The sequence below is a fragment of the Schistocerca nitens genome, chromosome 5 (assembly GCF_023898315.1).
Source record: "Schistocerca nitens isolate TAMUIC-IGC-003100 chromosome 5, iqSchNite1.1, whole genome shotgun sequence".
Taxonomy (NCBI): domain Eukaryota; kingdom Metazoa; phylum Arthropoda; class Insecta; order Orthoptera; family Acrididae; genus Schistocerca; species Schistocerca nitens.
In genome coordinates, this window is record NC_064618.1 from 596,996,507 (window position 1) to 597,009,964 (window position 13,458).

The window sequence follows — 13,458 nt, forward strand, 5'->3', positions numbered from 1 at the left end:
CCTGCGACCACATTAGTGGTGTAGTAAGAGACACTGAAGCACAGAGCGTATCTCCAATGACATCGTCGATGACGCCATAGGTATGACACGCTGTGTACTTCTTCGTCCCTTACTAAGCTACCCACAAAATGTATATTAGATCATGATTGAACCTTAGAACAGCGGAATCTGTGGAGTTGGGCGTAGTATACTAGGCAACAGTGATAGTAAATTTTAGAGACAATGGTCCGAAAACACTTCATATTCATTTTATTACGGCGAAATTCAGTGTCATGGAAATTATGAAAAGGCATTGCCTGTATGAAAAGGTACTGTTGGAACTGGATTATGTCATGCGTAACTGCTCTCTGATGGATTTCCCTGTGAGGTAGACGATGACGGCGTTGTTCGATTTTTGTGTGATGTTCACTCACCTGTAAATGGGCGAGTTGAGCCCATCTTTGTACCAGATGACGAGGTGGACCGTATCGTTGGCGATGGGTGGGACGATGTCGCACGGAAGCTTGGCCACTCCTCCCTGGACGGCCTGTGTATCCGTCACCACCACTGCAACACAGAAAGGGCGCGCGTTACTCACCACATGTCTGGAAAGCGCAGTACTTCTTGCAGACCTAGTTAAATAACTACTCTGATATTTCGCAACACATGGTTTTTCAAAATATATCGACATACACTCCTGGAAATGGAAAAAAGAACACATTGACACCGGTGTGTCAGACCCACCATACTTGCTCCGGACACTGCGAGAGGGCTGTACAAGCAATGATCACACGCACGGCACAGCGGACACACCAGGAACCGCGGTGTTGGCCGTCGAATGGCGCTAGCTGCGCAGCATTTGTGCACCGCCGCCGTCAGTGTCAGCCAGTTTGCCGTGGCATACGGAGCTCCATCGCAGTCTTTAACACTGGTAGCATGCCGCGACAGCGTGGACGTGAACCGTATGTGCAGTTGACGGACTTTGAGCGAGGGCGTATAGTGGGCATGCGGGAGGCCGGGTGGACGTACCGCCGAATTGCTCAACACGTGGGGCGTGAGGTCTCCACAGTACATCGATGTTGTCGCCAGTGGTCGGCGGAAGGTGCACGTGCCCGTCGACCTGGGACCGGACCGCAGCGACGCACGGATGCACGCCAAGACCGTAGGATCCTACGCAGTGCCGTAGGGGACCGCACCGCCACTTCCCAGCAAATTAGGGACACTGTTGCTCCTGGGGTATGGGCGAGGACCATTCGCAACCGTCTCCATGAAGCTGGGCTACGGTCCCGCACACCGTTAGGCCGTCTTCCGCTCACGCCCCAACATCGTGCAGCCCGCCTCCAGTGGTGTCGCGACAGGCGTGAATGGAGGGACGAATGGAGACGTGTCGTCTTCAGCGATGAGAGTCGCTTCTGCCTTGGTGCCAATGATGGTCGTATGCGTGTTTGGCGCCGTGCAGGTGAGCGCCACAATCAGGACTGCATACGACCGAGGCACACAGGGCCAACACCCGGCATCATGGTGTGGGGAGCGATCTCCTACACTGGCCGTACACCACTGGTGATCGTCGAGGGGACACTGAATAGTGCACGGTACATCCAAACCGTCATCGAACCCATCGTTCCACCATTCCTAGACCGGCAAGGGAACTTGCTGTTCGAACAGGACAATGCACGTCCGCATGTATCCCGTGCCACCCAACGTGCTCTAGAAGGTGTAAGTCAACTACCCTGGCCAGCAAGATCTCCGGATCTGTCCCCCATTGAGCATGTTTGGGACTGGATGAAGCGTCGTCTCACGCGGTCTGCACGTCCAGCACGAACGCTGGTCCAACTGAGGCGCCAGGTGGAAATGGCATGGCAAGCCGTTCCACAGGACTACATCCAGCATCTCTACGATCGTCTCCATGGGAGAATAGCAGCCTGCATTGCTGCGAAAGGTGGATATACACTGTACTAGTGCCGACATTGTGCATGCTCTGTTGCCTGTGTCTATGTGCCTGTGGTTCTGTCAGTGTGATCATGTGATGTATCTGACCCCAGGAATGTGTCAATAAAGTTTCCCCTTCCTGGGACAATGAATTCACGGTGTTCTTATTTCAATTTCCAGGAGTGTATAAGAGGCGAACGACAGGAAAATTGGCAAATGGTTAATATGGAAATGAGGTACTGTTGTAGCCTCCCTCTCATGTAACTGTGCCTGTAGCAAGAGCATGTAGTGTAGGAAACTAAGGATTATTTCTGAAAAGGAACTAAAAATTGAAGGAGACGAAATGAAAGCTTCAAACGCGGATAACATTGATATTCTGTCATTATCTACGGCAACACCAAAGTTTACCTAAGTATCCATGGACCCAAAAGTAGACGACTGTGCAAGTAATTGTGGTTCTGTCCACTTATCTAGGAAGCCTCATTAATACTAAACATTCATCCACTGCTAGCTAACAAACCGAAGTTGCTTTTCAAAGTAGAATCTTGGCCTCATCTCTAGTGGTCTAGCAAGTTCTATTTACTAACACTTTTTTCACTGTGGTTGGGTTGTTGCATTAGCAACTTGAAACGGTAGAGACAGAACAGTTCAAAACGAATATTTTTTCACCCGTCATACACACTACTCATCTTACAAATGAGGCGTAAGTGCCTCCTGTCTACATAGGATTCCACGAGAGCGCATAAACAACGCTAATTTTCCCATTTTTACTGTACGTAGAAGGGATATTCTTTCTTATACTGCTATAAAAATGCTTGTTCTGGATTCATGTGACATACTCGTTATTTTCACGAGCTGCGACATGGTCGCGAATTGAACAGGAAACCGAATAGAGAATAAATTTCCTTCAGTTCACGTCTATGCTCACAAATTTTTTGTCATCAGACTACCGGTTTCGGTGTATAATGACCATCTTCAGATCTGTTTCATAAAGACATACCCTAATTGCTGGAGCCTTAGTGACATCGTCTAATGCTAAACAAAAAATCAGCGCTAAACATTAGGACATGCTTTTATAAAACAGATCTGAAGGCGGTCATTATAGACCGAAACCGGTTGTCTTATGACAAAAAAATTTGTGACTGTAGACGTGAAGGGAATTTATACCCGTTATTGATAACTTCACCATTTCAGGGAGCCTGATCCCTTTCCAGCGGACTGGTGAAGCATCATTTACTTGGAGCATCTCAGAGCCGCCATTCTGTCAATGTGCTGTGTTCACTTGGCATTTTGAGATGTTCTGATTTATGGAACACGCATTTTGCACCCGTCGACTGTCTCCGTGTCTGATATACACTCCTGGAAATTGAAATAAGAACACCGTGAATTCATTGTCCCAGGAAGGGGAAACTTTATTGACACATTCCTGGGGTCAGATACATCACATGATCACACTGACAGAACCACAGGCACATAGACACAGGCAACAGAGCATGCACAATGTCGGCACTAGTACAGTGTATATCCACCTTTCGCAGCAATGCAGGCTGCTATTCTCCCATGGAGACGATCGTAGAGATGCTGGATGTAGTCCTGTGGAACGGCTTGCCATGCCATTTCCACCTGGCGCCTCAGTTGGACCAGCGTTCGTGCTGGACGTGCAGACCGCGTGAGACGACGCTTCATCCAGTCCCAAACATGCTCAATGGGGGACAGATCCGGAGATCTTGCTGGCCAGGGTAGTTGACTTACACCTTCTAGAGCACGTTGGGTGGCACGGGATACATGCGGACGTGCATTGTCCTGTTCGAACAGCAAGTTCCCTTGCCGGTCTAGGAATGGTGGAACGATGGGTTCGATGACGGTTTGGATGTACCGTGCACTATTCAGTGTCCCCTCGACGATCACCAGTGGTGTACGGCCAGTGTAGGAGATCGCTCCCCACACCATGATGCCGGGTGTTGGCCCTGTGTGCCTCGGTCGTATGCAGTCCTGATTGTGGCGCTCACCTGCACGGCGCCAAACACGCATACGACCATCATTGGCACCAAGGCAGAAGCGACTCTCATCGTTGAAGACGACACGTCTCCATTCGTCCCTCCATTCACGCCTGTCGCGACACCACTGTAGGCGGGCTGCACGATGTTGGGGCGTGAGAGGAAGACGGCCTAACGGTGTGCGGTACCGTAGCCCAGCTTCATGGAGACGGTTGCGAATGGTCCTCGCCCATACCCCAGGAGCAACAGTGTCCCTAATTTGCTGGGAAGTGGCGGTGCGGTCCCCTACGGCACTGCGTAGGATCCTACGGTCTTGGCGTGCATCCGTGCGTCGCTGCGGTCCGGTCCCAGGTCGACGGGCACGTGCACCTTCCGCCGACCACTGGCGACAACATCGATGTACTGTGGAGACCTCACGCCCCACGTGTTGAGCAATTCGGCGGTACGTCCACCCGGCCTCCCGCATGCCCACTATACGCCCTCGCTCAAAGTCCGTCAACTGCACATACGGTTCACGTCCACGCTGTCGCGGCATGCTGCCAGTGTTAAAGACTGCGATGGAGCTCCGTATGCCACGGCAAACTGGCTGACACTGACGGCGGCGGTGCACAAATGCTGCGCAGCTAGCGCCATTCGACGGCCAACACCGCGGTTCCTGGTGTGTCCGCTGTGCCGTGCGTGTGATCATTGCTTGTACAGCCCTCTCGCAGTGTCCGGAGCAAGTATGGTGGGTCTGACACACCGGTGTCAATGTGTTCTTTTTTCCATTTCCAGGAGTGTATTCCTGTTCGGCCCACTCCTCTTAGAGTCTATATTCTTAACTAAACTTTCTCTGTAAGAGTAAAACGCTCACTTCCGTTGAGTAGGAAAAAAACTGCCATTACATTGTAAAATTTTGTTCTTGTCTGTCTGCTTCTTTATTTTGCAGATGATGTTGGCTAGTTCAACAGTCTCACATACTTGCTGAGACGTATTAACTTTTTGGCTTAGGCCTTCCTTACATTAGCAGTTGATATCACATACGAGATATCTGAAATAGGACACTTGTTTAAGAATGTGGCCATTGGCTCTGAGCACTATGGGACTTAACATCCATGGTCATCAGTCCCCTAGAACTTAGAACTACTTAAACTTAACTAACCTAAGGACATCACACAACACCCAGCCATCACGAGGCAGAGAAAATCCCTGACCCCGCCGGGAATCGAACCCTCCCGGGCGTGGGAAGCGAGAACGCTACCGCACGACCACGGGATGCGGGCATGTGGCCATTAAATGCAGTTTATAGTCTGATGGTTTCGGAAGCAAAAATATTTATCTTTTCGTTCAGTGCCTAATTTCTGCGTATATACAACAAACTTTGTATCAAGTAAACATTGAATTTTACGGTCCATCTTCCCTTTTTCGGGTGATCACTATGTGATTAGCGGCGTTCGGAGTAATCACTGGAGGATCAAAGCTTTTCCATCCTCGTATCATTTGATCATTCGATCCAAACAGGTGTTACATGATAATGTGAATATTACTTATTGTTGCTACGTAACTTCGTAGCGTTTTTAATTTTGCATTTGGTAATTCGACTGCTTTGAGTATATATACTGACTCTCATATTTTATTCGCAGTTCGCTGTTGCTGTTTGGGTTTACGTATTGTCATTTTGTCATTTGATGATAGTGAGTGGAGTAGTAGACGCTAGAAAATGGAGTTCCACATGGATAAAATCTGAATATTTCCGACTTATTCTTCTGTTTCAGTTCAGTAGAGGGGCGACAGCAGCGAGAAACATTTTGCGCCATGTACGACGATAGTGTCACTGGACAGAGCACAGAAAGAAAATGGTTTTCTCGTTTTAAGGAGGTTCGTTGTGATTAGTGACTCCCCGCTTTCTGGAAGAAAATGGTTCAAATGGCAATGAGCACTATGGGTTTTAACTTCTGAGGTCATCAGTCCCCTAGAGCTTAGAACTAATTAAACCTAACTAACCTAAGGACCTCACCCTTATCCATGCCCGAGGCAGGATTCAAACCTGCGACCGTAGCGGTCGAGCCGTTCCAGACTCTAGCGCCTAGAACCGCTCGACCATGCCGGCCGGCTTTCTGGAAGATCATTGGGGTCTCATGAAGATCGTTTAAACGCATTACAATGATCCACGTCTTTGTAATTGAGAACTTGCAAATTGGTGAACTGTGATCATTCCATCATCGTGCGACATTTGCATGCAGTAGGGAAGGTTCAGAAATCGTGTGTACGGGTATCGCATGCTCTAAACGAAAATCATAGAAATCAGCGAAAGGCCCTATGTGCAGCGGCAGAGCTGCTTGCTCGTCATCAACTGGATCGTGAACGACACCGACCATTCCTATCATGTTTCATTACTAGTGACGAGAAATGGCGTCTTTATGGTAACAGAAGGAAAAGAAAGGAGTGGTTGAGCCCAAACAAAGCAGCAACTCACCCTACAAAGACCTGCGCGAATCCGTAGGTACATTACTGGCCATTAATATTGATACACCAAGAAGAAATGCAGATGATAAACGGGTATTCATTGGACAAATATAATATACTAGAACTGACATGTGATTACATTTTCATGCAATTTGGGTGCACAGGTCCTGAGAAATCAGTACCCAGAACAACCACCTCTGGCTGTAATAACGGCCTTGATACGCCTGGGCATTGTGTCTAACAAAGCTTGGATGGCGTGTACAGGTACAGCTGCCCATGCAGCTTCAACACGATACCACAGTTGAAGAGTAGTGACTGGCTTATTGTGACGAGCCTGACGTTTTCTATTGGTGAGAGATCTGGAGAATGTGCTGGCCAGGGCAGCAGTCGAACATTTTCTGTATCGAGAAAGGCCTGTACAGGACCTGCAACATGTGGTCGTGAATTCTCCTGCTGAAATGTAGGGTTTCGCAGGGATCGAATGAAGGGTAGAGCCACGGGTCGTAACACATCTGAAATGTAACGTCCACTGTTCAAAGTGCCGTCACTGCGAACAAGAGGTGACAGAGACGTGTAGCCAATGGCACCCAATACCATCACGCTTCCAATGTGCGTTCACCGCAGTGTCGCCAAACACGTATGCGACCATCATGATGCTGTAAACAGAACCTGGATTCATCTGAAAAAATGACGTTTTGCCATTCGTACACCCAGGTTCGTCGTTAGTACACCATCGCAGGCGCTCCTGATGCGATGCAGAGTCAAGGCTGCAGCGTCAAGGGTAACCGCAGCCACGGTCTCCGAGCTGATAGTCCACGCTGCTGCAAACGTCATCGAACCGTTCGTACAAATGGTTGTTGGCTTGCAAATGTCCCCACCTGTTGACTCAGGGATCGAGACGTGGCTGCACGATCCGTTACAGCCATGCGGATAAGTTGCCTCTCATCTCGACTGCTAGTGATACGAGGCCGTTGGGATCCAGCACGGCGTTTCGTATTCCCCTCCTGAACGCACCGATTCCATATTCTGCTAACAGTCATTAGATCTCGACCAACGCGAGCAGTAACGTCGCGATACGATAAACCGCAATCGCGATAGGTTACAATCCGCCCTTTATCAAAGTGGTGAACGTGATGGTACGCATTTATCCTCCTTACACGAGGCATCGCAACAACGCTTCACCGGGCAACGCCGGTCAACTGCTGTTTTTGTATGAAAAATCGGTTGGAAACTTTCGTCATGTCAAGAGGTTGTAGGTGTCGCCACCGGCGCCAACCTTGTGTGAATGCTCTGAAAAGCTAATCATTTGCATATCACAGCATCTTCTTCCTGTCGGTTAAACTTCGCGTCTGTAGCACGTCATCTTCGTGGTGTAGCAATTTTAATGCCCAGTAGTATATAAAGTGGATTAAACCTAAAACGCACGCACAAATGAAATCATAGTGCACATGGTATCGGCCGTAGCGTGAAACACAGAGGCATGTGCTATGGCCGCAGCGGCTGGCGACTCTCCAGCAAGGAAATCACGGGGCGGTGCGGCGATGGAGCGTCACCTGCTACGGCGAGCCGGAAGTGGAGGAGGTGTGCGGCCGCAGCACGGCGGCTCTTAACGCGGAGTCTGCGCGAGATCTGCCCCCACACGAGTCGCGCACCGCAATTTATAGCCTAATTCCAGGCGGCTCGGCGGCGCGCAGTTGAGAATGTGTTGCTCTTATTGCATACACGGCGCTGCCAGAGAGCTCGCTAACACTCCCGTATAATTGCGAGCGGAAATTGCCTATAAATTACACGCTGTCCTTGCGCTTTACTAAAATATTTGGAACCTTTTTTTCCACGCGTTTCTGCTTGCTTAAGCTGCTAAATACTGTAGGCTTTTTTTATTGCTTTTAATTCCCGTTTAAAGGTGCTGAGTTCTCGAAAATGCCTTACAGAATCGTTGGTTCGTGTATTCTGAGTGTGAATAACATTATCTGTTGTTTGATACAGAATTACCAGCTCACTAACACACCGCAGTGACTGAAAATCAATTAAAATGAAGGACTGAGAAGCAGCTCTTAAACCAGCGAAAACATAGGATCAATGGTCATGAAGTTTTAATTATCACCTCGAAAAATAAAGTTACGTAATTAATTTCCTGTTTGTTTGCTCGTACGCGTCTGAAGTCCTGGTACACACTGAAATCCCCTCCCCACAGTACTGTAGCAGGCATCTAGAGAAACCAAAACCAAATGTTTCAGCCTAATGATAAAATTAAGGTAGGCTGCAATATTTGCTTTTACCTCCTCTAGCGGCGTGCTATGGTATTGTGGTGTGGTGATTTCAGTGTGAACGAGGACTGGGGATGTGTATGAACAAACAAACAGAAAATAAATTAGTTAACTTTATATTTGTTCCAAGAGATGAACTTTATGAGTGCACGGTGTGTTGAACAACATTAGATTTACATCTGCAGACTAATAACTATAGCTATTACAAGCTGTATGTTTTTAGATTGAGTAGTACTTACAAGAAAAAGCTATTAATGCTTGTTTTCCCCTGCACAAGAGGTCAGGTATTAAACTGTGGACACGCGGATACAAAACGGTTAGTCTGTACCGTCAGGATTAGTCCACTTAGTGGTGCAGTTACGACAGTGCAGAAAACATCATGTAGTAAATTTTGTGCAGTGTTTGCGCTATCCCGCGTTCGATTCCCGGCGGGGTCAGGGATTTTCTCTGCCTCGTGATGACTGGGTGTTGTGTGATGTCCTTAGGTTAGTTAGGTTTAAGTAGTTCTAAGTTCTAGGGGACTGATGACCATAGATGTTACGTCCCTTAGTGCTCAGAGCCATTTGAACCATTTTTTTTTTTGTTTGCGCTAAGACCGTTCGACACAGAGAAAAATAACCAACACACTGATGTGTCTGCTTATTAAAGTACCACAAATAAAAGTATCTGCATTTATAACCGTTACAACCTGTATAACGTTTTATTCTCGGCTTCAGATGAAGTTTGCTGGCCGGAGTGGCCGTGCGGTTCTAGGCCCTACAGTCTGGAACCGAGCGACCGCTACGGTCGCAGGTTCGAATCCTACCTCGGGCATGGATGTGTGTGATGTACTTAGGTTAGTTAGGTTTAACTAGTTCTAAGTTCTAGGCCACTGATGACCTCAGAAGTTAAGTCGCATAGTGCTCAGAGCCATTTTTTTCAGCTGAAGTTTGACCCGATTTCCTGTAACATGCATCACATAAACAAGCGTGTGGCCAGGATGTGAGCTTTGGGGATTTAGAGCAAACGAAGTATAATTTCTTATAAAACAAAACTCATAGCTATTGAGTAACTTAATCAGCAAACAGACTAATGTTACCATTTCATAATAGGTACCTACTGCCTATAATGTGCTTAACTGAGACAGTATAGTTGGAAGAGATTTATGCATATTATTTTGCTATCGGGGATGCTACGTTCCAGTACATGCGAATACCTTTTTTATATTATATTAGGTGCATGCTCGTGCGGCAATATCCATCAACAAAATATTCTCGGGTTTCTAGCCGCGGGAAGTGATTAACTGTCCACGAAAACCTGCCACGGGAGCTGGATCACTTACATAAAGCTTTCAAGGAAAACGGTTACAACAACAGACAAATTCCGCAAGGACCTTCGTCTAATTCACGAAAGCAGAAGGCCTTCGAAGAAGACATCTACATCTACATCTACAAGGATACTCTGCAAATCACATTTAAGTGTCTGGCAGAGGATTCATCGAACCACCTTCACAATACTCTATTATTCCAATCTCGTATAGCTCGCGGAAAGAATGAACTCCTAGACACGAATAAGAATGCGTTTTTACCGTTTTGTGGCTCAATAACAGGAAAGATTATCAGGCTTCTGAAGAGACTAAAAATTAACAGTTTTCAGGCCCCCGTCAAGATGGGGCAACTAATGAAGCCTGTGAAAGACGATGTAAGCCTCAGAACACATGGAATATACAAAATACGGTGCGGGTGTCGGCAGTTTTATGTCAGTCAGACTGCCCGCACTGCTGACCGCTGCCATGCAAAGTAAGCTGTAGCGGAACACGCACTGGAAAACCGACACAGAAATGCGTTCGACGGAACTTTTATTATTAAACGGATCAACGGCTTCTGGGATAGAGCAATAAACGAAGCAATAGAGATCAAAATATTGGACGCTACCCTCAATGAAGGCTGTGGATTGCAGCTGATCACGGTCTGGGGTCCTGTGATTGGGGAGTTGATGGGGGCGCGGCGGTCGCGCCACCGAAACATTACCATGTATGGTGCGGACCTGAGCGACTTCACTGGGAACGGCGCGGCTGAATAAAAACGGCAGCGGCATCTATACGACAGTCAACCACTGGACGGTAGCAGATGAGATTTCTGATGAAAGTTCGTGGACTGTTAACCACTTGAGGCGGCTTGAAATCCGAGAGTATTTTATTAATTTTTTGTATTCGTTTTTTCAGTACTTTTTTATCTGGTAACACGAGACTAGTGTGAGAAATTGAAATCACATTGTTACTGGAAGCTTTTGGAACATGGAGCCTTTTGCCGTTTTCAGGGGTAAAGAGAACAGTGGTGAATTGCGAGACGGTTTTGAGACTGCACTACAAAAGGATCTCGGTACACTTGCTACTTATCAATATTTATTACGAGTTCTGGTTTCCTTCAAACTGATGATCAGTAGATACTCTATTTGTGTGGTGGCGGAGGATGATACTTCAGTGTGAGATTACTGGGTTGTCAGAAATAGTCTGGAACGCTGATAATGGTGTTGCAGAGTTGGCTGTGCCGGGAAACAACTGCTGAGAAAAAAAATTCGATATCTAAAGCCTTTTCCGAGTTAATTAATTTTAAGTTAGCCTGTCAGGCTGTTGCTCGCCAGATACAATTAGTGTCATATCGTGTATGGTAGTGCACGAGATTGCTCAGTCTTTGGCTCGGGTTCCATCGTTACCTCCGTCCCATGTCCAATTTTTTACCATTCTCTTGCTCGATTTTAGGAAACCAAATAAAGGACAGGTTTAGCGACACTGTCTCTGGCGGGCCACTTGAATAAGCAACATGCAACACCTGACTGCCTAACTTCAGTGCCAATTAACTCGAGAGAGGCGCAACGTATGGACTTTTTCTTAAAACTTATTTGTGAGCACAATGTACCTAGGAAGACCATTAAGAGATGATCAGGCAGTTTCTGATCATCTTCTATTACCATTTAAGGGTGGGGCGCCGTTAGAGTGGCAGCGCAACATCTCTCGTACGTACTTTCCTCGATACGTACGCCTTGACCCAGAGATTACGTTGAGAGTCTCAGAGTTTTGAAGATATTCTGAGATTGAGAATTCAGTTTCTAAACGTTTTTTACATTGTTCGCATATCACAAGGCAAAAAATGGTGTAATGATCTTAAACAGAACGAGCAACGTTAGTGAAAAAAGAATGTGACGAAATTCACATACAGTTAATATCAGGATCATTAAGACAGCAATATCTCAGTTGAACAAAGATGAGGGAGAATTTTAGGCGTAGTCTTCTCGGAGAAATGATCCAGTATATTGCTTAAAGCGACTTAGTGAAACATTATCGTCTTTTGTCTTAACAGCTGTACCAAACTACTGACACAGATCAGCTGGAGTAATTGTCATATTAAAAGGTGTACGATGAGTATTTTGTAGCTAATTTTTGCCCTGCAACGTACGATTTTTCGTCATTAGAAAGCCTAGAAGCACAGACTGGTGTAACGAGAGAGCCTGGAATCAAATGGAACAGCAGGAAATTCCGTCTCCTTCTTTATTGTTGTTAACAAGTCACAGCGGAGTGGTAATTGCCTTAGAGCATCTCCCCACCGCACACATCAGATGCAAACAAATAGCGCGCTGAAATCGGTAGTCCGTATTTAAAATGACGGGGCTGCACCACGAGCCGGAAGGAGGGTAGCATAACCGTGCCACGAGCAGGAAGGTGGTTGAGCGGCATCAGAGAAGGCATTACTGACCACTCTACAATTCTTCTTTGTGATTCCCAGTTATGATGCTGATTTTTCCCTTGTTCTCGTTTCATTTACTTCCCATTTTTTCGTCTGTCTTCGATTTACTCACAATGCCTATCCAGTACTCATTAGACTGTTCATTCCGTTAAAAATATCCTGCAGTTCTTCTTCATTGTCACTGAGGACAGCTACGTCACCAGTGAATCTTATCAGCGATATCCTTTCACCTTGAGTTTTAATTCCATCTTCAACCTTTATTTAATTCCGTCGTTGCTACTTCGATGTATATACTGAACAGTTGTCTTGGCCTTCCAGTCTTATTCTTCCTTTTTGGTTCTTGCGCGTACTGTATACAACCCGTCTTTCCCTATAGCATATCGCTATTTTTCTCAAAATTTAGAACGCTTTTTCTAGGTCGACAAAACGTATGAACGTGTTCTGAGTTCTATTCAGTATTGCTTCCATTATCAACAGCAATGCCAAAACTACCTCTCTGGTGCTTTTTATCTTTCCTAAAGCCAAACTGATCGTCATCTAGCACATCCTTAATTTTTCTATTCTTCTGTATATCATTCTTGTTAGCAAAGTATCCATGAGCTGTTAAGCTGATTGTGCGACAATTTTTGTCCTTGTGTGGGTGGAGATATATCGCCAGGCTCATAAATTCTAAACACAATCGTGAATATTCTTTCTGTTGTTACGTCCCCAATGCTTTTGTAACTTACGATGGATTGTTATATATGCCTTATTTGATCTTCAGTCGTACAAATCTCTTTGAAATTCTGTCTCTTAACGAGCCCCTATCTCTTATCTGTCGATTCCTGTTTCATCTTCTATCACGTCTTCAGACAAGTCCTCTCCCTCATGGATTCCTTTAATATACTCTTTCCTCTTCTCCGCTTTCTCCTCTGATAGGATGACACTAATTTCTGGGGTACTGAACGGCAGTGTTTCATCTTCTATCAGGTCTTCAGACAAGTCCTCTCCCTCATGGATTCCTTTAATATAATCTTTCCACTTATCCGCTCTCTACTCTGATAGGACGACACTAATTTCTGGGTACTGCACAGTAGTGTTATAGGCCCGTTAGTGTTTACGGTGTAGATGACCTAGTGT

The 13,458-nt window shown here is 46.4% G+C and overlaps 1 protein-coding gene across 2 annotated transcripts in view; it reads right to left on the minus strand.

Moving 5' to 3' along the window:
• LOC126259988 (nephrin-like) overlaps positions 1–13,458 on the minus strand; it is a 666,808-nt gene that overhangs the window by 276,240 nt on the left and 377,110 nt on the right. For both annotated transcript variants that reach the window (XM_049957120.1, XM_049957121.1), the window contains exon 2: positions 414–546. In XM_049957120.1, the coding sequence (XP_049813077.1) occupies positions 414–546 (133 nt within the window). The remainder of the gene's footprint in view (positions 1–413; positions 547–13,458) is intronic.